General features: G+C 55.5%; 2 protein-coding genes across 4 annotated transcripts; both read left to right on the top strand.

Annotated features, from left to right (window-relative positions):
• The first annotated feature begins 1,603 nt into the window (after positions 1–1,603).
• DUSP11 (dual specificity phosphatase 11) lies at positions 1,604–12,464 on the top strand. 3 transcript variants are annotated; one of them, XM_059870729.1, is made up of 10 exons: positions 1,604–1,704; positions 2,239–2,314; positions 2,941–3,072; positions 6,684–6,807; positions 7,179–7,239; positions 8,546–8,592; positions 9,075–9,147; positions 9,508–9,618; positions 10,153–11,545; positions 11,642–12,464. In XM_059870729.1, the coding sequence occupies exons 1-10, from the start codon at positions 1,649–1,651 to the stop codon at positions 11,966–11,968; spliced, it is 2,400 nt and encodes a 799-aa protein (XP_059726712.1). In that variant the 5' UTR covers positions 1,604–1,648; the 3' UTR covers positions 11,969–12,464. The 3 variants fall into 3 exon arrangements, with proteins under 3 accessions (XP_059726712.1, XP_059726710.1, XP_059726711.1); XM_059870727.1 differs by having other exon boundaries at positions 10,153–12,464; XM_059870728.1 differs by having other exon boundaries at positions 1,605–1,704; positions 9,511–9,618; positions 10,153–12,464.
• Positions 12,465–12,677: 213 nt separating this feature from the next.
• STAMBP (STAM binding protein) lies at positions 12,678–25,184 on the top strand. The gene is given in 11 exon segments (XM_059870731.1): positions 12,678–12,729; positions 12,732–12,790; positions 14,498–14,724; positions 18,633–18,708; positions 19,581–19,676; positions 20,281–20,608; positions 21,170–21,294; positions 22,442–22,579; positions 23,510–23,622; positions 24,203–24,302; positions 24,699–25,184. Coding segments are annotated over 11 exon segments (1,356 nt in total). The 5' UTR covers positions 12,678–12,692; the 3' UTR covers positions 24,756–25,184.
• The last annotated feature ends 238 nt before the right edge of the window (positions 25,185–25,422 follow it).

Here is a 25,422-nt window from a genome sequence, read left to right as displayed (position 1 = left end):
CATGGCTCGGGGGGCGGGAATGCGCTTGTGGGGGGATGCTCGTGTGTGCATGGGGCAGAATGACCCTTTGGAAAAGCATCCTGAGAGCTGGGCTAGCAACAGGGAGCCAAAACCGGCAGGAGCACCTGGAGAGGGGCGCTGAGGCCCGGCCGGGTGTGAGATGAGTTCTCCAGCCTCAGCCTCAGCCTGTCCCACACCCCGAGGCGGCCGCGGCTCCTTCCCAGGGCCGGATCTTCCTCGCCGGCATGGCCCGAGCGCTAATTACAGGCTGGGCCAGCAGCGCAGGAGGCTCAACCTGATCTCACGGTGCGGGGGGAGCAGCCCCGCCGTGCCCAGACGGCCGCGGGGCATCCCGAGAGCCGCGACCCTGCTCGGCCGGGCGGGTCGGACCGGCGCGGCCCCTCCGCCGGCTGCCCACGGCCCCGCTCCCCGGCGGTGATGCTAATCCGGTGCTTCCCCTCCCTCTGGAAAAGGGGCTTTCCGCCCGGCTGGAGGCGCCGAGAGGTTTTTTCCAGGCTCGTTCCCATCAGCCGCTTGGGAATGGGGTGTTGGGGACGGGAAAATCCTGTCCCGGCTCGGTTTGTCCCATCCCAGGCCAGGAAATCTTGGGATTTTCAGGATTTCTGTGCCCAGCAAGGGAGCCCTGGCTGGCGACGCTGGTGCTGGGCAGTGATGGGGATGCCAGGGATGATTTCCCACCATGATTTCCCATTCCCACGATGGTTTCCCAACCACGGCCTCCATTTCCACGGTGATTTCCTAACCCCCAACCTGGATTTCCCATTCCCACGAGGATTTCCCATCCCCATTCCCATTTGACTTCCATGTCCATGATGATTTCCCATCCCACAATCATTTCCCATTCCCACGAGGATTTCCCATCCCATTCCCATTTGACTTCCATGTCCATGATGATGATTTCCCATCCCACAATCATTCATTGCTCCCTGGTTCGGTCCTGGTTCAGTGACCCTGGTGTGGTGTCCCCGGTTCGGTCCCGGTTCGGTCCCAGTTTGGTCCCGGTTCGGTGTCCCCGGTTCGGTGTCCCCGGTTCGGTCCCGGTTCGGTGTCCCCGGTTCGGTGTCCCCGGTTCGGTCCCGGTTCGGTGTCCCCGGTTCGGTGTCCCCGGTTCGGTCCCGGTTCGGTCCCGGTTCGGTCCCGGTTCGGTGTCCCCGGTTCGGTGTCCCCGGTTCGGTCCCGGTTCGGTGTCCCCGGTTCGGTCCCGGTTCGGTGTCCCCGGTTCGGTGTCCCCGGTTCGGTCCCGGTTCGGTGTCCCCGGTTCGGTGTCCCCGGTTCGGTCCCAGTTCGGTCCCGGTTCGGTGTCCCCGGTTCGGTCCCGGTTCGGTCCCGGTTCGGTGTCCCCGGTTCGGTCCCGGTTCGGTGTCCCCGGTTCGGTCCCAGTTCGGTCCCGGTTCGGTGTCCCCGGTTCGGTCCCAGTTCGGTCCCAGTTCGGTCCCGGTTCGGTGTCCCCGGTTCGGTGGCGCCGCCGCTCTGTGCCTGCAGTACCGCCCGTCACCGCTACGCGGCGCGAGACCCCACCTCCGCGCGGGAGGCGTGGCCTATCTGCCATGGGCGTGGTCTCATGCTGGGGCGTGGCCAGTGTGTCCCCGCGCGCACGTGCGGCGGGCGCGGAAGTGACGTCACGCGTATGCGCGGTGGCGTCGCCATCATGGCGGGCCGGGGGTCCTGCCGCGTCCCGGAGCGGTGAGCGCGGCCCGAGCGCGGGGCCGCGGGGCTTGAGGGGATACAGGGCGTCAGGGGCTCTGGGCTCTGTGGAGCTGCAGGGTGTGAGGGTCCCCGGGCCTGGGGACGCTTGAGGATCTGTGGCCAGGGAGGGAGTTGGAGGTCCCTGAGCCAGGGGGGATTTGAGGGTCCCAGGCTCAGTGGGGGCTTGAGGGGGGCTTTGGGGTGTCCCGGGCCTGGGGGAGGTTTGAGGGTCCCCAGACCAGGGCCGTGGTTCCCAGGCCAGGGTGGGCTTGAGGGTCCTCAGGACTGGGGAGGAATGTGGGGGTCCCTGGGCCAGCCGGAGTTTGAGGGGTCCCCAGGACTGGGGGGATTTGGTGTCCCGTGTGTCGGGGGTCCCTAGCCATGGGGGATTTTTCACCAGGGGGAGGCTGAGAGCTCTCGGTGCTGGTGAATTGGGGGTTCCCAGGCTGGGGGAGCTGTGTTGCTGCTCTGGGGGTGTCTAGGGGGGCCGGGCCGGGGGTCCCTGCCCCGTCTGACCCACCCTGGGCTCAGGTGGACGGAGTACACCCCCCTGGGCCGCAGGATGCCTGGCACGCGCTTCGTGGCCTTCAAGGTGCCCCTGAAGAAGGTGAGGGGACCCTTTGGGCTGAGGGGGCAAGCCTGGCTTGGGGGGGCTTCCTTGAGGGAATTCCTGATCCCAAAAAGCAGAGCTGGGTTTGGGAGGGGCAGCAGCTGGGCTCTGCTCCAGGGAACGGGGACAGGAGGAGAGGGAACAGCCCCAGGGGGGATTTCTTCCTGGGAAGGGCAGGGAGGTGTTGGAGGTTTGGAGCTGCCCGCCCTGGAGGTGTCCAGAGAGCTCCTGGAGGTGGCACTGAGTGCTCTGGGCTGGGGACAGGGTGGGCAGTGGGCACAGCTGGCTCTGGATGGCGTTGAGGGGCTTTTGCAGCCTCAGGGATTCTGTGATTTGTGTGTTTGGGCTGAATTCCCACAGCAAACCCTGCTGTGAGTGCCCAGCTGTGGTGTCACTGAAAGTTGTCACCCCTGGGAGCTCCCAAAGCACTGAGGCCCTGAGCAAATCCATAAACTGGATGGTTTTAATGTCCTTTTCAGCCAAACCAGCCCAGAATTCAGTGACCAAACCATGATTTTCTTTTTCTGCCTGAGTTGTTGTCTCTGATCTCCAGCACACTCCAGAGCAGGAGTGTCCCCTCTCCCCAGATTGTAATAACTGCTCCATCCCATCATTCCCTGCAGAGCTTTGAGCAGAACCTGCTGCCAGAGGAGAGATTCTCCCCTCGTGACCTCATCAGGAAGGTGCAGGAGAGGAAGGAGGAGCTGGGGCTGATCATCGACCTGACCTACACCACGCGCTACTACGGCCGGGAGGTCAGAGCCCAGCACGGGGAATCCTCCCCAAAAACAGCTCCCTGGAGCCTGCCAGGGGCTGAGCTGCAGCCTTGCAGGACAGGGATCAGCTCTCCAGCCCTCAAATCCTCTGAACCAGCCACATTTGGGGATGTCATTGCTGTGAGCTTTGTAGGTTCTGCTGAGGGAAGAGCTCAGAGCTGAAAATGGGGAATTCTCCCCAAAAACAGCTCCCTGGAGAGGGGCAGGGCTGGAATCCTCTGCCAGGGGCTGAGCTGCAGCCTTGCAGGACAGGGATCAGCTCTCCAGCCCCCAAATGCTCTGAACCAGCCACATTTGGGGATGCTGTTGGGCTGGGGATTTGGGTTCTCCTGAGGGAAGAGCTCAGAGCTCAAAATGGAGAATTCTCCCCAAAAACAGCTCCCTGGAGCCTGGGAGGGGCTGAGCTGCAGCCTTGCAGGACAGGGATCAGCTCTCCAGCCCCCAAATCCTCTAAACCAGCCACATCTGGGGATGCTGTTGGGCTGGGGATTTGGGCTCTCCTGAGGGAAGAGCTCAGAGCTCAAAATGGGGAATTCTCCCCAAAAACAGCTCCCTGGAGCCTGGGAGGGGCTGAGCTGCAGCCTTGCAGGACAGGGATCAGCTCTCCAGCCCTCAAATCCTCTGAACCAGCCACATTTGGGGATGCTGTTGGGCTGGGGATTTGGGTTCTCCTGAGGGAAGAGCTCAGAGCTCAAAATGGGGAATTCTCCCCAAAAACAGCTCCCTGGAGCCTGGGAGGGGCTGGAATCCTCTGCCAGGGGCTGAGCTGCAGCCTTGCAGGACAGGGATCAGCTCTCCAGCCCCAAATCCTCTGAACCAGCCACATTTGGGGATGTCATTGCTGTGAGCTTTGTAGGTTCTGCTGAGGGAAGAGCTCAGAGCTCAAAATGGAGAATTCTCCCCCAAAACAGCTCCCTGGAGCCTGGGAGGGGCTGGAATCCTCTGCCAGGGGCTGAGCTGCAGCCTTGCAGGACAGGGATCAGCCCTCCAGCCCCCAAATCCTCTGAACCAGCCCACATTTGGGGATGTCATTGCTGTGAGGTTTGTAGGTTCTGCTGAGGGAAGAGCTCAGAGCTGAAAATGGGGAATTCTCCCCAAAAAAAGCTCCCTGGAGCCTGGGAGGGGCTGCACTCCTCTGCCAGGGGCTGAGCTGCAGCCTTGCAGGACAGGGATCAGCTCTCCAGCCCCCAAATCCTCTGAACCAGCCACATTTGGGGATGTCATTGCAGTGAGCTTTGTAGGTTCTGCTGAGGGAAGAGCTCAGAGCTCAAAATGGAGAATTCTCCCCAAAAACAGCTCCCTGGAGAGGGGCAGGGCTGGAATCCTCTGCCAGGGGCTGAGCTGAAAGCTTTCAGGCCAGGGGGTTTCTGATCAGCTCTCCAGCCCCCAAATCCTCTGAACCAGCCACATTTGGGGATGTCATTGCTGTGAGCTTTGTAGGTTCTGCTGAGGGAGGAGCTCAGAGCTCAAAATGGGGAATTCTCCCCAAAAACAGCTCCTTGGAGTCTGGGAGGGGCTGAGCTGCAGCCTTGCAGGACAGGGATCAGCTCTCCAGCCCCCAGATCCTCTAAACCAGCCCAAATTTGGGGATGCTGTTGGGCTGGGGATTTGGGCTCTCCTGAGGGAAGAGCTCCAAACTGGGGAGATAAGGATCCTTGTGTGAGAAAAATTGGAGTTTTTTACTGGTTTACTACCTGTGATTATGTAATGAATAAGAATTTTTGTGTGAGGAAAACTCATCTTTTATTAGCTGTGATTGTGTAATTAATGAGAGTTTTTCTGTGAGGAAAACTGGCTTTTTTTACTGGTTTATTGCCTATTATTCCATAATTAATTAGAATTTTTGTGTGAGGAAAACCCTTATTTTTCTGCTTTTTTACCTGTGATTCTTTAATTAATAAGAATTTTTGGGTGAGGAAAACTCATTTTTCTGTTTTTTTACCTGTGATTGTTTAGTTAATAAGAATTTTTGTGTGAGGAAAACACATTTTTCTAATTTTTTACCTGTGATTGTTTAGTTAATAAGAATTTTTGTGTGAGGAAAACACATTTTTCTAATTTTTTACCTGTGATTGTTTAGTTAATAAGAATTTTTGTGTGAGGAAAACACATATTTTTCTGCTTTTTTACCTGTGATTCTTTAATTAATAAGAATTTTTGTGTGAGGAAAACACATTTTTCTGCTTTTTTACCTGTGATTCTTTAATTAATAAGAATTACTGTGTGAGGAAAAGTGGGTTTTTTCTGGTTTTTTACCTGTGATTCTTTAATTAATAAGATTTTTTGAGTGAGGAAAAGTGGGTTTTTTCTGCTTTTTTACCTGTGATTCTTTAATTAATAAGAATTTTTGTGTGAGGAAAACACATATTTTTCTGCTTTTTTACCTGTGATTCTTTAATTAATAAGAATTACTGTGTGAGGAAAAGTGGGTTTTTTCTGCTTTTTTACCTGTGATTCTTTAATTAATAAGAATTACTGTGTGAGGAAAAGTGGGTTTTTTCTGCTTTTTTACCTGTGATTCTTTAATTAATAAGAATTACTGTGTGAGGAAAAGTGGGTTTTTTCTGCTTTTTTACCTGTGATTCTTTAATTAATAAGAATTTTTGTGTGAGGAAAACACATTTTTCTGCTTTTTTACCTGTGATTCTTTAATTAATAAGAATTTTTGTGTGAGGAAAAGTGGGTTTTTTCTGCTTTTTTACCTGTGATTCTTTAATTAATAAGAATTTTTGTGTGAGGAAAACACATTTTTCTGCTTTTTTACCTGTGATTCTTTAATTAATAAGAATTACTGTGTGAGGAAAAGTGGGTTTTTTCTGCTCTTTTACCTGTGATTCTTTAATTAATAAGAATTACTGTGTGAGGAAAAGTGGGTTTTTTCTGCTCTTTTACCTGTGATTCTTTAATTAATAAGAATTTTTGTGTGAGGAAAAGTGGGTTTTTTCTGCTTTTTTACCTGTGATTCTTTAATTAATAAGAATTACTGTGTGAGGAAAACGGGTTTTTTATGGTTTATTACTTGTGATTCTTTAATTAATAAGAATTTTTGAGTGAGGAAAAGTGGGTTTTTTCTGCTTTTTTACCTGTGATTCTTTAATTAATAAGAATTTTTGTGTGAGGAAAAGTGGGTTTTTTCTGCTTTTTTACCTGTGATTCTTTAATTAATAAGAATTTTTGTGTGAGGAAAACACATTTTTCTGCTTTTTTACCTGTGATTCTTTAATTAATAAGAATTACTGTGTGAGGAAAAGTGGGTTTTTTCTGCTTTTTTACCTGTGATTCTTTAATTAATAAGAATTTTTGAGTGAGGAAAACGGGTTTTTTATGGTTTATTACTTGTGATTGTGTAATTAATAAGAATTTTTGTGTGAGGAAAAGTGGGTTTTTTCTGCTTTTTTACCTGTGATTCTTTAATTAATAAGATTTTTTGAGTGAGGAAAACGGGTTTTTTTCTGGTTTATTCCTTGTGATTGTGTAATTAATAAGAATCCTTGTGAGAAAAACTAGTTTTTTCCAGTTAATTACCAGTGATTGTGTAATTAACAAGGATTTTGGTGCTTTTTCTGGAAATGACTGATTCCTTCCCCCAGGAGCTGCCCCCCACGCTGCGCTACTGCAAGATCCTGACCATGGGCCACGAGATCCCCAACAGAAAAACCTTTGTGAGGTTCAGGTACCTGGTGAGAGGGTTCCTGATGACCAACAAGGACAACGGTGAGCCTGCCCTTCCCCTCCTGGCCCAGCAGGGATTTCTCTCCCTCCTCCTGGCCTGGCAATGTGCAATCAATGCAATAAATTGGATTTTCCTGGGGAAGGAATGATCCGGGGCAGGGATGGAGGCAGAACTCACCTGGATGGGCTTTGAGCTCCCTCCCACCCCAAAGCTCTGCAGGGGTCTGGGTGATTTGAGCCTTAATTGGGATTGAGCAGAGGAGCAGCCAGAATTAACGAGCTGGGTGCTAATTAGACCTGAGCCTGTGATGTGTGTGGGTATTGCACTGGGGTGGGGGCAGATGGGCTCATTCTGGGGAGATTGGGGAGATTGGGGAGCAGAAGCAGCTCAGTGTGCCCTGTGTGTGTTGCAGATAAACTCATCGGGGTGCACTGCACACATGGCCTGAACAGGACTGGCTACCTGGTCTGCAGGTGGGTGCTGCTGCTGGCAGTGCCAGGTGGGTGTTGGCAGTGCCAGGTGGGTGCTGCTGCTGGCAGTGCCAGGTGGGTGCTGCTGCTGGCAGTGCCAGGTGAGTGCTGCTGCTGGCAGTGCCAGGTGGGTGCTGGCAGTGCCAGGTGGGTGTTGGCAGTGCCAGGTGAGTGCTGCTGCTGGCAGTGCCAGGTGAGTGCTGCTGCTGGCAGTGCCAGGTGGGTGCTGCTGCTGGCAGTGCCAGGTGAGTGCTGCTGCTGGCAGTGCCAGGTGGGTGCTGCTGCTGGCAGTGCCAGGTGGGTGCTGCTGCTGGCAGTGCCAGGTGGGTGCTGCTGCTGGCAGTGCCAGGTGGGTGCTGCTGCTGGCAGTGCCAGGTGAGTGCTGCTGCTGGCAGTGCCAGCTCAGTTGTCCTTGCCCAGAGGGGCTCAGTGGTGGCACTTCCAGGTGAGTTCTCCTTGCCCAGGTGGGCTCAGTGCTGGCACTTCCAGGTCAGTTCTGCTGGTGGCAATTCCAGGTCAGTTCTTGCCCAGGTTGGCAATTCCAGTTCAGTTCTCCTTGCCCAGCTGGGCTCACTGGTGGCAATTCCAGGTCAATTCTCCTTGAGGCAATTCCAGGTGAGTTCTCCTGGTGGCAATTCCAGGCAGGTTCTCCTGGTGGCAATTCCAGGCAGGTTCTCCTGGTGGCAATTCCAGGTCAGTTCTGCTGGTGGCACTTCCAGGTGAGTTCTCCTTGCCCAGGTGGGCTCAGTAGTGGCAATTCCAGGTCAGTTCTTGCCCAGGTTGGCAGTTCCAGGTGAGTTCTCCTGCTGGCAATTCCAGTTCAGTTCTCCTTGCCCAGGTGGGCTCACTGGTGGCAATTCCAGGTCACTTCTCCTGGTGGCAATTCCAGGCAGGTTCTCCTGGTGGCAATTCCAGGCCAGTTCTCCTGGTGGCAATTCCAGGCCAGTTCTCCTGGTGGCAATTCCAGGTCAGTTCTGCTGGTGGCACTTCCAGGTCAGTTCTGGTGGCAATTCCAGGCAGGTTCTCCTGGTGACAATTCCAGGTCACTTCTCCTTGCCCAGCTGGGCTCACTGGTGGCCCTCCAGGAGGAGCCCAGACTGGAGTGATTTCTGTCACCCCAAACTTGCAAGGATTCACAGCTTTTCTTAGGGGACATTTTTTCATCCCAAAATCCAGCATTAAAAGCTGATTTTCCATAAATAAAAGATCTAAAACTTCCCAGTCCTTTTTCTTCTGTTTGAATCACCACCAGCCCATCAGTGTTTTCATAATTAATTGTGTAATTAGAGATGTTTTGCTGCTCTTTCAGGTACCTGATTGAGGTTGAAGGCATGGAGCCAAATGCTGCCATAGAATGTGAGCATCCTGCTGGGATGGGAAGGTTCAGGGAGGGAAGGGCAGATTTTGGCAGGAAACTTTTCAAAAAGGTTTTTTAAAAAGTAGCTTTAAGTGGTTTTTCTTTTTATTTGGGAAAAGATTTATTTTTTTTAGAAAAGTGTAAAAAATTGTTAATTTAACAAGGTGTTTATAGGTATGAAAAATGAATAATGATAAACAATAAAATTTTTTATTGTTTGCAAGAGAAATTAAGTTAAATTTAGACATTTTTGGGGCATTACAGTTTGGTTTGCTTAATTTTTTATTAGTTTTTTTGGTGTTGGAATGTAGTGTTTTAGGCTCTTTTGGGCTTTTAGTTTAGATTGGAACAGTTTGAAGAAAAAGAAAAATTATAGTTCAGGGAACTTTTTTTGTTGTTGTTTTAGTTAGCTAAGGAGGAAGTGAAAGGCAGAGTTTTGGGGTGGTTTCAGTTGCTCTGGGCTAACTCTGTGTGTCCCCAGTGTTCAACACATCTCGAGGGCACCCCATGGAGAGACCCAACTACATCAGGGACCTGCAGAGGAGAGCCCCGAGGTGAGCCTGAGGGCTCAGGGGGGCTCCAGGGGGGAAATGGGACAGCCCCCAGGGCAGGGGTAGTGGGGTTCTGGGCAGAAGTCCCCCCTGGGAGGGAGGGGAGGGGCTGGGATGGAATTCCCAGGAAATCTGGGGCTGCTCCATCCCGGGAGTGTCCAAGGAGCAGCCTGGGCAGGGGAGGTGTCCCTGGGTGGGATTTAAGGTCCTTTCCAAACCAAACCATTCTGGGGTTGGAGCTGCATGGAAACCCCCCAGGGCTCCTCCCGGGGTGTGAAGGGCTGGTGGGATCACTCAGTGGGTGAAAAACTCCATTTTCCCAGTGAAAACATCTGGAATTCTCTCTCAAATCCCCTTCAAAAGCAGCTGTGAGCTGAAGAGTCTGGGCTCAGATCTGAGGAAGGAGGGCAGTGCCCCAGGCAAGGCCCAGAAGCAGCTGGTGAAGCACCCCCAGCCCCCCCTGGCAGTGCCCAGGTAGGTGTTGGCCCCTTCCCCTGCTCCCTCCCTTTGGGAACAACCCCTGCTGGATCTTTCCAGGCTGCAGCTCCCCCAGGGCTTTGCCTTTCTGGAAGTTCAGAGCCAGAATGCCAGCAGGGAGGCTCTTGTGCACCCCCAGGGTGGCAGCTGGAATGTTCCCAGCTGGGAATTCCCAGGGCTGGAGTGCCAGGAGAGCCAGCTGGGCACTGTGCTGCTCTTCCTGGAGCAGGGGGGCTGGAGGAGCCTCCCCCAGCTGGGCTCTGAGCTCTGGCACCTCCTGTCTCTTGGGGAGCTCACAGAACATCTCCAGGACGTGTTTGGGAGCCTCTGCCAGCTGTGGCACAGCTGTGGCTCCTTCCCCTCATCCCAGCTCCTGATGGAAATTGAAAATCCCTGATGGAGATCCTGTCAGAAACCAGGAGGGAGCCTCTCTGGGAGTTCAGGCTGCAGGAAAGGCTCTGGGTGCTCCCAGAGGGGCCCTGGGTGCTCCCCCCAGCCCTTTTTGGGTGCTGATCCCCGATTTCCTTGCAGGAGCAGCAGCAGTACCAGGCAGAGGCAGGGACAGCAGGAAAAGCTGGAGAGTCTGGAGGAGAGGAAGCAGAAAAAGCTGAAACATCTGGAACAGAATCACCTGGAGCAGAGGAAGCAGAAAAAGCAGAATCATCAGGAGCAGAATCATCTGGAGATAGAGCATCTGGAGGAGAGGAAGCAGAAAAAGCTGGAGCATCAGGAACAGAATAACCTGGAGCAGAGGAAGCAGAAAAAGCTGAAACAGCTGGAGACAGAGCATTTGGAGCAGAGGAAGCAGAATCATCTGGAAATGGAACATCAGGAAATGGAACATCAGGAAATGGAACATCTGGAACAGAGGAAGCAGAAGGAGAAGAATCACCTGGGGGAGAGGAAGCAGAAAAAGCTGGAATGTCAGGAACAGAATCATCAGGAGCAGAGGAAGCAGAAGAAGCTGAAACACCTGGAGCTGGAGCAGCAGGAGCAGAGGAAGCAGAAGAAGCTGGAGCAGCAGGAGCAGAACCATCTGGAGCTGGAGCAGCAGGAGCAGAGGAAGCAGAAAAAGCAGAAACATCAGGAACAGAATCACCTGGAGAAGAACCATCTGGAAGTGGAGCATCTGGAGGAGAGGAAGCAGAAAAAGCAAAATCATCTGGAGCTGGAGCATGTGGAGGAGAGGAAGCAGAAGAAACAGAACCATCTGGAGATAGAGCATCTGGAGGAGAGGAAACAGAAAAAGCTGGAGCATCAGGAGCAGAGGAAGCAGAAAAAGCCAGAACATCTGGAGCAGAATCATCTGGAGATGGAGCATCAGGAGCAGAGGAAAAAGAAGCAGCAGAAACATCTGGAGCAGAATCATCTGGAGATGGAGCATCAGAAGCAGAGGAAGCAGAATCATCTGGAGCAGAATCATCTGGAGCAGGAGCATCAGGAGCAGAGGAAGCAGAAAAAGCCACAACTCCAAGAGCAGGAGCATCAGGAGCAGAGGAAGCAGAAAAAGCTGGAACATCTGGAGCAGAATCATCTGGAGATGGAGCATCAGGAGCAGAGGAAAAAGAAGAAGCAGAAACATCTGGAGCAGAAGAAACAGAATCATCTGGAACAGAACCATCTGGAGATGGAGCATCAGGAGCAGAGGAAGCAGAATCATCTGGAGCAGGAGCATCAGGAGCAGAGGAAACAGAAAAAGCTGGAACATCTGGAGCAGGAGCAGAGGAAGCAGAAAAAGCTGGAACATCTGGAGCAGGAGCATCAGGAGCAGAGGAAAAAGAAGAAACAGAAACATCTGGAGCAGAAGAAGCAGAATTATCTGGAGCAGAACCATCTGGAGGTGGAGCATCAGGAGCAGAGGAAAAAGAAACAGAAACACCTGGAGCAGGAAAAGCCAGAACACCTGGAGCAGAACCATCTGGAGGTGGAGCATCAGGAGCAGAGGAAGCAGAAAAAGCCACAGCTCCAGGAGCAGAGGAAGCAGAAAAAGCCAGAACATCTGGAGCAGAACCATCTGGAGATGGAGCATCAGGAGCAGAGGAAAAAGAAACAGAAACACCTGGAGCAGGAGAAGCCAGAACATGTGGAGCAGGAGCATCAGGAGCAGAGGAAGCAGAAGAAGCTGCGTAAGAGGCAGCAGAAGAAGCAGAATGATCTGGAACAGAATGATCTGGAACAGAGCCATCAGGAGCAGGGGGCCATGGAGCTGCCCTGCCCTGTGCCCCCCAGGAACTGCTGTCCCTCCCCACCCCCCAAGAGGAAGAAGAAGAAGCAGCACCAGGAGCTGTGTCCCCCCCAGAGCCCCCAGGCCAGGAAGCCCCAGCTGGGCCAGCAGGACATGTCCTGACAGAGCTCCACCAGGAGAACCCTGCAGGAGCTGCCCAGGGCTGGTTTTAATCTCATTTTTATTCCGATTTTTAACCTGTTTTTTCTCACTGCCCACAGCTCTGGTGCTTTTCCACCAGGAGAACCCTTCAGGGAGCAGCTGGGCCCGGCAGGAGCTGCCAGGCAGCAGGTTTTTTAAAAAATCAGGGCTGGTTTTTAATCAGGTTTGTCTCACAGGTCTGTGCTTTTACAGGAATTTTTTCATCGTGTGCTGTGACTGATCCCTGAGCGATGCTGGAATAATCCTAAAGAAACATCCTCAGGTACCCCTGGACCTTCAACAAAACGGGATTTTGTTGATTTCCCCAGGGCAAGGAACGGGACTGGCCATGAAAATCCAGATTTTTATTCTCTTTTTTTACCCATTTCTGCTAATGGGTAAAATCAGCAAACTTTTTTTACCCGAGTAAAGAATTTTTACTTTTGCTAAAGTAAATTTCCACGCTGTGCAAACTCCAGCCTGGCTGCGGAGCAGTGATTTCCCGTGAGGGGCCCGCGCTGCGGGGGGGTCGGGGCCGGTTTTGGGGTGAGAACGGCCGGGTTTGGGCTGGGGGAGCGCGGCCTTTTCACGGGCGCTGCCCCTTTAAGAGCTACCGCTTTGACGTCATCGCGCACGACGTTCTCTTAAAGGAGCGGAAGTCGCTTCGCAACCGGGCGGAAGTAGGGGGTTAGTGGTGCATACCCGGATGTTAAGGCGGCTTCTGATTGGCTGCCGAGAGCGAGGCTGCGGCAGGTGGGGAAGAACCCGGAAGTGCTGAGGGGAAACGGCAGCCGCCCGCGCCAGGTCAGGGCCGGGCCGGGGCTGGGGAGGGCCCTGCGGGATTGGGGGTCCCTCTGAGCACCGGGGGCGGCTTGAGGCGCCGGGGCCGCGGTGCTGGGGCGTCCCGAGCTCCCCCGAGAGACCGCGGCAGGGGGCTCCGGCAGGGGGAGCCCGGTATGGCGGTGCGGGCAGGGGGGTCTGGAATCTTCCCTTGAACAGGGGGGATCCGCCCCGGAGGGTTCCGGCCGTGGGATAGTCACTTCAGGAAGGAGAATCCCATCGCGGAGGGGGGCTGGCTGTGGCAACCTTCGTTTTAAGTTTCTGTTCTAAATCCTAAATTAATTTCAAACCTAAATTAATTTCTAACTGCCATGTCTGATAGGAAGGGGATCTGCTCAGGGCTGGGGGATGTTTCCTCTCAGGACAGAGGGATTCCCCCTTTGCCCCTTGTGGGGGGAGGATCTGGGAGGATCCTGTTGGGTCAGGGTGGGTCTGGGAGGATCCTGATGGATTTGGGAGGAGCCTGTTGGATCAGAGTGGGTCTGGATGGAGCCTGTTGGGTCAGGATGAGTCTGGGAGGATCCTGTGATTCTCTTGATTCCATGATTTCCACGGTTCTGTGATTCATGATTCCCTGATCAAGTGATTTCCCTGATTCCCAGATTCAGTGATTTTTGTGATTCAGTGATTCCCCAATTCCCTGATTCAGTGATTTCTGTGAATCCATGATTTCCCTGATTCCATGATTCACGATTGCCTGATTCCCTGATTGCCTGATCCAGTGATTTCAGTGATTCCCCAATTCCCTGATCCCCAGATTCCCTGATTCTGTGATCCAGGGATTCTGTGATCCAGTTATTTCTGTGATTCCCTGATTCCCCTGGTTCCATGATTCACGATTCCCTGATTTCTGTGATCCAGGCATTTCTGTGATTCCCCAATTCCCTGATTCCCTGATTTCTGTGATCCAGGCATTTCTGTGATTCAGTGATTTCCCCGATTCCCCGATTCTCTGATTTCTGTGATTCCCCAATTCCCTGATTCCCCAATTCCCTGATTTCTGTGATTCAGTGATTTCCCCGGTTCCCTGATTCTCTGATTTCTCTTATTCCCCAATTCCCTGATTTCCCAAGTCCCCGATTCCCTGATTTCTGTGATTCCCTGATTTCTGTGATTCCCTGATTTCTGTGATTCCCCGATTTCTGTGATTCCCTGATTTCTGTGATTCCCCAGTTCCCCAGTTCCCCGATTTCTGTGATTCCCAGTTCCCCGATTCCGTGATTTCTGTGATTCCCCGAATTCCGTGATTTCTGTGATTCCCCGATTCCCTGATTTCTGTGATTCCCCAATTCCCCGATTTCTGTGATTCCCCAATTTCTGTGATTCCCCAATTCCCCAATTCCCCGATTTCTGTGATTCCCCGATTTCTGTGATTCCCCGATTTCTGTGATTCCCCAATTCCCCAACTCCCTGATTTCTGTGATTCCCCGATTTCTGTGATTCCCCGATTTCTGTGATTCCCCAATTCCCTGATTTCTGTGATTCCCTGATTCCCTGATTTCTATGATTCCCTGATTTCTGTGATTCCCCAATTCCCCGATTTCTGTGATTCCCCGATTTCTGTGCTTCCCCGATTCCCTGATTTCTGTGATTCCCCGATTTCTGTGATCCCCCAATTCCCTGATTCCCCCATTCGGCAGTTGCCCACATTCCGACCCCGTCTCCCCGCAGCCCCAGCGCAGTGCGGCCATGCCGGGCAGCGCGGCGGGCAGCGCCAGCCTGGCCCCCGAGGAGCGCGTGCGGCGGCTGGTGCGGGCGGGCAGCAGCGTGCAGGTCAGCCAGGACGTGCCCCCGCGCCGCTACTTCCGCTCGGGCGTCGAGATGCTGCGCATGGCCACGGTCTACTGCCAGGAGGGCAACCTGGAGCACGCCTTCATCCTCTACCACAAGTACATCACGTAAGGGACGGGCCACGGCCAGGCGGGGGAGCCCCGCGGGTCTGGGGTCTGCTCCTCGGGGATCTGCTCCTCGGGGATCTGCTCCATGGGGATCTGCTCCTCGTGGGATGTGCTCCTCGGGGGTTTGGGGTGCTCTGCCCCTCAGGGAACTGCCCCTCAGGGAACTGGCTCCTAGGGGATCTGCTCCTCGGGGAACTGCTCCATGGGGATCTGCTCCTCGTGGGATGTGCTCCTCGTGGGATGTGCTCCTCGGGGGTTTGGGGTGCTCTGCCCCTCAGGGATGTACTCCTCAGGGATCTGCCCCTCAGGGATGTACTCCTCAGGGATCTGCTCCTCAGGGATGTACTCCTCAGGGATCTGCTCCTCAGGGGTTTGGGGTGCTCTGCCCCTCAGGGAACTGCCTCCCAGGGATGTGCTCCTCGGGGATGTGCTCCTCGGGGATCTGCTCCTCATGGGATGTGCTCCTCGGGGATGTGCTCCTCGGGGATGTGCTCCTCGGGGATCTGCTCCTCGGGGATGTGCCCCTCGGGGATCTGCCCCTCAGGGATCTGCTCCTCGGGGATCTGCTCCATGGGGATCTGCTCCTCGGGGATCTGCTCCTCAGGGAACTGCTCACCAGGGATCTGCTCCTCAGGGATGTGCTCCCCAGGGATTTGCCCCTCAGGAATCTGCTCCTCAGGGGTTTGGGGTGCTCTGCCCCTCAGGGATGTGCTCCTCAGGGAACTGCTCACCAGGGATCTGCTCCCCAGGGATCTGCTCCTTGGGGATCTGCTCCTCAGGGATCTGCCCCTCAGGGATCTGCTCCTCGAGGATCTGCTCCTCATGGGATCTGCCCCTCAGGGAGCTGCTCTTCAGGGAACTGCTCCTCGGGGATCTGCCCCTCACGGGTTTGGGGTGCTCTGCCCCTCAGGGATCTGCTCCTCAGGGATTTGCCCCTCAGGGGTTTGGGGTGCTCTGCTGCTGAGGTGTAAAACTAAGTAAAATTAAAAGGTGTAAAAGAAATAAATCCTCAAAGGGTCCCTGGTCCTAAAGGAGGAACTCCCTGCTGTGGAGGAACTCCCTGCCCCCTCAAACACAGCTGTGGGTGTTGAAAAGGATAAAATCCCTGATGCCAGCCCTGCAGTGTCCTGTTCCCGTTGGTTTTCCCCTAGATCTGCCCCTCCTGCTTTGCCCTGCTGTGCTCTGTGCTGTGCCCACTCTCCCCAGACAGGGCTGGCATCTCCGTGGGCATTTTCCCTGCCTGCCCCCGTGGGCAGGGCTGCTGCCCCTCAAACCCAACACATTTTTCTCTGATTAGCTTTGCTCCCTGCCTCGCCCTTCCTGAGCTTTTATGGGCATGGTGGCGAGGCCAGGAGGCTGCTCAGGGAGCTGGGGAGTGTAAAACCTTTGGGAAAGGTTCCCAACAAAGCTTTGGGAAGGGTTCCAGGCCCCTCAGGCAGCTGGGGCCGGAGGAGAAACGTTTTAACTAAACAAATGAGCTGCAGGCTGGGTCATTGCAGCAGCCAGAGGTGCTGGCTCGTGTCCCCAGCTGCTTTCAAATGATTCTGCTGGCATTTCCAGCCTGGCTGGAAACCTTTTCCACCAGGGAAATCATTCCCACCAGGGAAAACCTTGCCCTGGTGGGATTTCTGCAGTGCTGTCCCTTCCCTGGCAATGGGGGAGCTGGAGGTGTTCAGCCTGGAGAAGAAAGGGCTCTGGGGAGACCTGAGAGTCCCTTCTGCTGCCCAAAGAGGGGTTCTGAAAAGGAAGGAGAGAGGTTTTTACACAGGCAGAGAGTGTCAGGCCAAGGGGGGATGGTTTTAAACTGCCAGAGGGCAGGGATGGAATGGAGGCAATATTGGGAAAACCCTGCCCTGGTGGGATCTCTGCAGCCCTGAGCAGTGTGAGCTCCTGCCCTGGGCTGCCCAAAGATGGAATTTTGGGAAGGAATTCCTGGCTGTGATGGTGGGGAGGGGCTGGGATGGAATTCCCAGAGCAGCTGTGGCTGCCCCAGGATCCCTGGCAGTGCCCAAGGCCAGGCTGGAGCCCCCTGGGACAGTGGGAGGTGTCCCTGCCATGGCAGGGGTGGCACTGGGTGGGCTCTGAGCTCCCTTCCCTTCCCTTCCCAGCCATTCCAGGATTCTGGAATTATCTCCAGGATTTTTAACCTGTGTCTTGTCACCTTGCAAGTCTTTCCTTGCCTGTGGTCCTGAGCAGCTTCTCCTGCCTTGACCCAAAAGGACTCTGAGCAGGAGCACTGGGTTGGTTTGGCAAAGCCCAGTAAGAAGGAAAAAATAAATGGGACACAACTTTGAGCTAAATAAGAAAGAAAAAAAGGAATAAAACACAACTTCGAGCCAAATGAGAAGGAAAAAAGGAGCAAGACACAACTTTTCTGTAATGCTGGGGCTCCTCAGTTTGCTTGGATCAGCTCCAGGGACTGTGGGGGTGTCACGAAGGCCTCGAGAGCCACCGGCTTGGCCTGGGTGCCAGAGCTGGGCTTAAAAATAGTCCTGGCTCTGGCTGCTCTGCAGCTGCTGCTCAGCTGGGCTCGAGGGGTTTGCAGCAGCCCAGAGCTGCTGGCTGTGGGAGCCTTTGGTGCTGCCAGGCCCCAGCAGGGCTGTCCATAGGAGCCAGGAGCTGTTCCAGCCCTTCCTCTGCCCCGGGGTTTTCCTCTGCCTTGCCTGAGCCCTCCTCTCCTCCTCCTGCCCACGTCTTTCCCTGCTTCCTGACTTGTGGAAACCCAGCTGTCTCTGCTGGTTTTTCCATCCAGCATCTGCTCTTAATCCTGCCTAATGAATCCCTTCCATTGGATCCTGAGCTGCTGCCAGGGCTCGGGGCCTTGTTGTGTCTCCTGGGCACCGTGACCCACTTCACACCCCCAGCTGGGAGTGGCACCTCGCTGGGCTTGGGGCTGTTGGGGGGCAGCCACGGCCTCTGCAGGGCTCCAGCTGTGCCCTGGCTCTGCTGATCCTGCCTCCTCACCAGGAGCATCCAGGGGGGCAGCTCTCCAGTCCTGGAGAGCTTGGAGCAGCTGGGTTTGTTTGCTGCACACACAGAGTTTTGGCAGGGTTTCTGTGACTCCTGAGTTTTTCCTGCTTGGCTTTGCCTGGTTGGTTTGTTCTGCTGTCTGTGGCACTGTCTATTCCCTTTTTCTCTTTTTCCCTTCTTCTCTTTTTACCTTTTTCCTTTCTCCTTTCCCTTCCCTCTCCCCCCCCTTTTTCCCCTGCTTTTCCCCCCTTTCCCAGGGGAATACATGGGAAAAGCAGAGCTTTAGATTGGATGTTAAAATGAAATTCTTCCCTGGGAGAAGAGCAGGGAGCTCCTGGATCCCTGGAAGTGTCCCTGGGCAGGGCTGGCATCACCCTGGGACAGGAGAAGCTGAGTGGGAGGGTGCTGAGCTCAGTCTTGATTTCCCTCCCCAGAGCCAGCCCAGAATTCTCCCTCCTGCCTGGAATACCTGGGGAGCTCAGGCTGCAAAGGCTCCTGCAGCAGCAGCAGCTGGGGCTGTTGGGAACTTGCTTTTTGCTCCCCTGCAGGTTCTCCCTGGCCAGGGTCTGAGCTGATTTCCCCTGCTGCTCACACTCCCTGTCCCTCCCTGCAGAAGGAGGGAGCTCTGAGTCAGCTGGGGTGGAATGCCAGGATGCTGCCAGGTGTGAGCAGCTGCCCGAGCAGCTCCCTGAGTCCCCACCTCAGAGCAGGTTATTGATGGCTCCCTTCCAAAGAAAAGTGTTTGTCCCCGAGGGTCACCTCCAGAGGCCAGGTGCAAGGAGAACCTGAGAGGGGCTCTCCCTTGGGATGGGGTGAGATCTGAGTGCCATGCAGAGCTCCAGGGGCTGCTGTGGGCTGGAGGCTCCCTGCAGCCAGACACAGGGAGCACAGGGGTCCCCCTGAGTGTCCTGAGCTGCAGCTTGTGTCCCTTTTTCCAGGCTCTTCATCGAGAAGCTGCCGCAGCACCGCGATTACAAAAACGCCGTCATCCCCGAGAAGAGGGAGACGGTCAAAGTAAGTGGGGACAGCAGCAGGGCTGCAGTGGGAGCGTGGTCAGGGCACTCAGCCTGGGCCTTCCCTGCCTCTGGGACCAGGGAGCCACACAAATGTGAGGAGCCTTGGCTTGGCCAGGCAGTGCTGAGCCCTCGGGAGTTCAGTTCTGGCCCCTCACTCCAAGAAATCCATTGAGGGGCTGGAGTGTGTCCAGAGATGGGGAGGGGGCTGGAAAGGGGCTCTGAGGGAGAAAAGGGGGACCTGGGGGGTCCTTCTGGCTCTGCACAACTCCCTGACAGGAGGAGGAGGGTCAGGCTCTGCTCCCAGGGAGCAGGGACAGGATAAGGGGAAACGGCCTCGCCTGGCACCAGGGGAGGCTTCAGTTGGATATTGGGAAAATTTCTTCCCCAAAAGCATTGTCCAGTCCTGGCACCAGCTTCCACCATCCCTGGAAGTGTTCCAAGACACCTGGGGACATGGATTAGTGGTGGACAGCTGGGGGAATGGTTGGACTCTGTGACCTTGGAGGTGTTTTCCACCCTAAACAATTCCAGAGTTACACTTCAGGGGGTTCTCACCCCCTTGTACTTGCACTGGGCTGGCTGTGGTGTCCAGTTGGGGTGTCCTTCCTTCCCTGTTCAACTCCCTGCTTTTCAAAGACCGTGAGTGGTGGCTGGTGGTTTTCTTTTCTCCAAGGGAATCCTTGGAGATTCCTCCCAGCCTCCAGAAGCTGCAGCTCCTCTGCTCAGCGCTGACCAGAAGAGGAGAGGACAGCACTGCCCAAGCTCTTGCTCAGTGATTTTGGTGGTGCATTTTGGACTCTTCAGCTGCTCAGGTTTCATTTTTCCTTGCCTTGGGGCTGCCCCAGGCTGATGCTGAGTTTCCTCCCCCAGCAACTGAAGGAAGTAGCCTTTCCCAAAGCCGAAGAGCTCAAGGAGGAGCTGCTAAAGAGGTACGCCCAGGACTATGCTAAGTACAAGGAGCAGGAGGTGAGTGACAGCAGGCTGCAGGCTGTGCTCCCCTGGAGCCCCTCAGCCTCACAGGGCTCCCTGGGTGCTGGGGAATGTCCAGTCTGGGTGGCCCCAATGTCACTGCAGGTGGCTCTGGCAGAGGTGGTGGCCCTGGCTCTGCTCCCCGTGCATCCCCAGCCAGCCTGAGCTGGGGCTGTGTGCTTGGTGTGTTCGCTCTGCCCCACGAGAGGAAAGCACCACGTGATGAAAAATTAGGAGCAGAAATTAAATTTAAAAAGGGGGAGGGTGTAGGGGTTGTAATTCCACCACAACCCCAGGATCTGCGTGGGCAAAGCAGTCAGTTTGGCTCTGGACTTCAGAGCATAGAGGGAATTGTAATTCCATGGAAGAGGGAGGGTAAAGCAGTGGTTTTCCTGCCCTTGGTGCAGCTGGCTCTGGATCTGTGCCCTGCAAGCTGAAGTTTCCTTGCAGAAAATGCTGTTTGCTGGTGTCCTCTAGGAATAACCTGGGAATGGCTGGGGCCTGCCCTGGGCTGGTGTCCCTCTCTCTGCTGCTGTCCCTGGGCGTGTTCCTCTTGCAGCAGGAGGAGGAAGAGTAATTTGCACATGCTCTGGCTTTGCAGCAGCAGCTGGAGGAGGAGAAGACTCGGGTAGCCCTGATGAAGCAGCAGCAGGCAGAGCAGGAGCAGTTCCACGCCTTCGAGGAGATGATCCGGCAGCAGGAGCTGGAGAAGGAGCGCCTGAGGATAGTGCAGGAGTTTGGGAAGCCAGAGCCAGAGTCTGTGGATGGACCCCTCATCCCTGGCGTGGAGAAGCCCCCAACAGATTTAATCCCAAAGGTTCCAGTCTCTCCAGTTCACCCAGCAAGTCCAGCAGCGGGGACTGTGCCGTCCAGACCTCCTGTCGTGGACAGATCTTTGAAGCCCAGTGCTTTGGGGAGCACAGAGAACAGTTAGTACCTCCTGGAGCAGCCCTTCTCCCTGCTGGGCTCAGCCAAACACAGCCAGCTTCTCTGGGAAGCCCTTGGAATTTCCTGATCGTGGGGCTGTGCTCTCCTGGGTCACTGGGTGCTGTCCTCCCTGCTCTTGCAGGGTCTGCAGCCTGTCTGCCTCTCCTTGATCCTAAAACTTGCTGGAGATTGGGGTTCAGCTCCTGGCTGAATCCTCCTCCTGACCAAATCCCACCAAATGTGGTTCCAAAATGCTGATTCAGACACGTCCACTGGCTGAGTCTTGCCCAGTGACACGTCCTGCTGTAAATAACATTTCCTGAGGGTGTGTGGTTTCATCTTTAGTAACAAAACCCTCCTTTTGACCCCTGCCAGAGGGTCCTTCCCCTCTCCATCTCCCTTTCCCTGGTCTGAGAGAGGTGCTGCAGGTGTCACAGTGACACAATTCCCCGAGCCCACCCCTGGAAGGTGACTTTATCTTCCCAGTGGATGTTCCCCGTGTCCCCCCTTCAGACCCTGCCCTGAGGGACCTTCCCTGCTCACTGTGCTCCCTGCTCCCCCAGGTGCAGGTGTGGATGTCCTCCGCCAGGTCATTGTCCCCAGGGAGCTGTGCCACAAGTTCCTGCAGCTGGCTGATGCCAACACGGTGCGGGGCGTGGAGACCTGTGGGATCCTCTGTGGGAAGCTGGTAAGGACACAGCCCCCCTGGGGACCCCAGAAGTGGCACAAGGGGCTGCTTGTCATGGTGCCACAGCCTTGGAAGTGGCTCAAGGAGCCTGGTTTTTGTCCTGGATTCTTCAGTGGGGTGTCAGGCTTCTCTGTGAGGGTTGGGGATTTTTGGGTTAGGCTTTCCCCACCCTGAGTCCTCATTCATCTTCTTCTGTCCCGTTGGTGGCATTCCTGATGGCATTCCTTGTCCTTTGGGTGTCCCAGCTGGTGGCCCTCAGGCTGACAGGACACTGTCCCCCCCAGACTTTGCGTGCTCAGGTTTTGTTGGCAGCTCCAGCCCATCTGCCCCGAGCCACTCCCAGAAGTTTGCTTTGGAATGAAATTGTTTGATGTAGCAACTCCCTGCAGCCCAGCTGCTCCCAGACTCTGGGGATGCTTTGGGGATGAGGCATCATCCCCTTTGGAGTGGAGAGCTGGGTCTGGGGGGTGTCCAGGGCTTCTCTGAGCTCCTGGGGGTGCTCTGCACAGCAGGGAGAATGAAACAGGAAAAAAATCCTGGAACTCCTTTGGAAAAAATCCTGGAACTCCTTTGGAAAAAATCCTGGAACTCCTGGGAGCTGCACCTGCAGATGGGTGGTGGATGTAGGAATGTGCCCTCTGTTGACAGAGCAACCAAATTATTCTTTGTCTCCTTCAAAAGGCAAAAAGCCCAGAAGTTTTTCTCCTCAATTTGGTAAAAAGGCACCTCCTGAGACCTTTGAGTCTTCACTTTAAACTTGGGGCTGCCCAACTGGACAGAGGCCAAGAGGTCTGGCCTGGGTAATTCAGAGACAGAAACCAAAGGAAATAATCCCTTTTGTGGGGTGTTTCAGCAGGAGCAAGAACCTCTTACCCTTAGCTCAGTTTTTCTCTGTAAGAGCTTCATTATTTTGCCTTTTATTAAATCTTTTTCTGTTTCCAACACTACCTCAGAGCCCCTCCTGCTGATTTGATGCCGTTCAGTGTAGCTGAGCCATCTCAGCTGTAATAATTCTCTCAGAGCTCATAAGACCCAACTCAAAGAGAAAACCACCATGCACGGGGCTGTCCCAAGGCTCAGGAAGGTCCCTCACACCTGGGGGTGTGACCTGGGGCTCACAGCTGCCCGTGGTGGCCCTGCCTTGCAGATGAGGAACGAGTTCACCGTCACGCACGTCATCGTCCCCAAGCAGCTGGGGGGCCCCGACTCGTGCACCACGGAGAGCGAGGAGGAGCTCTTTGTCATCCAGGACCAGCATGGCCTCGTCACCCTGGGCTGGATCCACGTGAGTCTCCTTCCCCTGGCACTCCCCTGGCCTCCACGCCAGGGGAAGGGCTGCTGGAGCAGGAGGTGGCAGGGCGTGGGCTGGGCAGCAGCCTCTGCTTGGGTTTCTCCTCTGGTACAGCCTCGTTCACTCTCTGCTGGGAAATCCAGGCCTGGGTAATTCTGGGTTCCTTCCTAAAGCATCGAGTCCTTTGAAAGGGAAGGAGGAGAGGTTTGGATGAGATACTGGGAAGGAACTCTGCCCTGGGAGGGTGGGGAGCCCTGGCACAGGTGTCCAGAGCAGCTGTGGCTGCCCCTGGATCCCTGGCAGTGTCCCAGGCCAGGCTGGAGCACCCTGGGACAGTGGGAGGTGTGGGACCATGGTGGGGCTGGATGGGCTTTGGGGTCCCTCCATCCCAAACCATTCCAGGGTTCCATTGGCAGGTTTGGATGGGATTTTGGGAAGGAATATTGGGAGAGGGGCTGGGATGGAATTCCCAGAGCAGCTGTGGCTGCCCCTGGATCCCTGGCAGTGTCCCAGGCCAGGCTGGAGCACCCTGGGACAGTGGGAGGTGTCCCTGCCCATGGCAGGGGTGGCACTGGGTGGGCTCTGAGCTCCCCCCAACCCAACCCATTCCAGCATTCTCTGCAAGTGGCATCTCAGACATGAAGCTCACGTTTCCTCCAGCTGAGAGCCAGCTCTGGTGGCTCTGTGGGGACACCCCAAGCTGCTCTCCTGGAGGGACACATCTGCCAGGCCGTGTCCCTGCAGTGAGCTGTGCCAGCTGCAGGCTCCTCCCGCTGTCCCCAGGGAGCCCTTGGCACTGGGATCCCTGCCAAGCAGAGCTGAGCAATCTCTGGAGAGCAGCAGCTGCCTGAGGCCTTGGGCAAGGAGCTGCTGCTGCTCCAGAGCTGTCACAGCCTCTCAGAGCTGTCCCCTGTCCCTGTGCAGACCCACCCCACCCAGACAGCCTTCCTGTCCAGCGTGGACCTGCACACCCACTGCTCCTACCAGATGATGCTGCCCGAGTCCATCGCCATCGTGTGCTCCCCCAAGTACCAGGAGTGAGTCTGGGGGGCCAGGAGGGGGCTCTGGGGGGGCCAGGAGGGGGCTGTGGGGGGCCAGGAGGGGCTGTGGGGGGCCAGGAGGGGGCTGTGGGGGGCTAGGAGGGGCTATGGGGGGCCAGGGGGGGCTGTGGATCCCAGGAGTGTGTCAGTCACAGCCTTCCTCCCTCAGAATCCTGATGGGATGGGAAGAGAAGGGAGGGGAAAAGGGAAGGGAAGAGGGAAGGGAAGAGGGAAGGGGAGAGGGAAGGGAAGGGAAGGGGAAGGGGAAGGGGAAGGGGAAGGGGAAGGGGAAGGGGAAGGGGAAGGGGAAGGGGAAGGGGAAGGGGAAGGGGAAGGGGAAGGGGAAGGGGAAGTCACCCGTGGGACTGGACAGCTCCTGTGAGCTGCTCCCCAGGCTGTGTCTGGGCAGGGCTTGCCCACCCCTGACAGGAGGTTCAGGAGAGGAGTTTCCCAGGAATTGGGGTGTCCCTCAGGCTCCATCTCTGCTCCTGCTGGGGGTGAGCAGCCCCTGGGTGCCCTGGGGGATGGGCTGGGCCTGCAGAGGCTGCAGCTCCAGAGCTGCTGTTCCTTGCTGCAGGACAGGGTTCTTCAGGCTGACGGAGCATGGCCTGGAGGAGATCTCATCCTGCCGGCAGCAGGGCTTCCACCCACACCCCAAAGACCCCCCTCTGTTCACAGTGAGTGCCCTGGGGGCTCTGGGGAGGGGTGGCTCTGCTGGACACTTGCTGGGTGAGGTGCTGGGAGGCTCAGCCTGGCAGGGGCTGCTCTCCAGTCCCCAGAGAGGAGGTGCAGGAGCCTCCCGAGGTTCTGCAGTGCTGAAGTGTGCTGCAGAGCTGCTGGCTGCAGGAGCAGGGCCAGGCAGCAGCCCAGGGCTGTTTGGGCTGGGGGGATTTGTGTCTGGGGCCTGCCGTGATCCTGTGGGGCACCAGGCAGGCCAGCAGTTGGGGTGATCCACAAACTGGATCCCAGGGCTGTCCTGGGACAGCACAGGTCGTGTCAGGAGGTGGAGGAGACTCAGCTGAGCTGTGGGAACATCTGATTAACCCCCTGTCCCCTCTTGTCCTCTCTTCCAGACCTGCAGCCACGTGTCAGTAGTGGAGAGGGACGTGGTGCTGCTGGATCTCCGATAAGCCTCTTGCCTTGTCCCCTCTCAGGAGCCACCCACCCTCCCTTAGGCCCAGGGACTGTTTCCTCTCCTGTAGCAGATGATTTCTACCACGTCGTGATCCCTCCCTCCCTTCCCAAGGTGCAGTCACATCCCTGCCCTCGGTGGGAGCCCCTGGAATCTCAGTGCCTGGCGTGGGGCTCCAGGGGTGGGGAGAGGCCAGCTGGGAGCTCAGAGACAGAAGCCAACACTAAAGCAGTTGTTTAACTCTAATCCACGGCCTCCTGGGGAGGTTCTTTGTGACTTGCTGCAGCCCTGAGGTGTGGAAACCTCCTCAAGTGCTTTTGGGACTTGCCCACTTTTACCCTGCCCCGTTTTGTTCCTCCTGCTGGGCTGCTGGGGCTCAGCACAGCTTCCAGGAGCCCATAAACCTTTGCCATGGTTTAAACCCAAACCTTGCTGACCCTTCTGAGCCCCTCAGCAGCTCAGTGCTGCTTGTTGGTACTCGTGTGTCTGCCTGGGGAGGGAAGAGGGCCCAAGGGATCCTTTGGGATCCCTCTGTCAGCATTTCAGGGGTGCAGATCCTGGATGTGGCCCTGCTTTGCACCCCAGCAGTGTTTGGGCATGTCTGGGCACTCATCCCTTTTCCTGGCCTGGTGTTACCATGGAGGAGCTCGGTCTGGCTGCCACCA

Source organism: Haemorhous mexicanus, chromosome 30, assembly GCF_027477595.1.
Source record: "Haemorhous mexicanus isolate bHaeMex1 chromosome 30, bHaeMex1.pri, whole genome shotgun sequence".
In the NCBI taxonomy this organism is placed as follows: Eukaryota; Metazoa; Chordata; class Aves; order Passeriformes; family Fringillidae; genus Haemorhous; species Haemorhous mexicanus.
The sequence above is the reverse complement of the archived record's forward strand: the minus strand, read 5'-3'. Positions and strand labels throughout refer to the sequence as shown.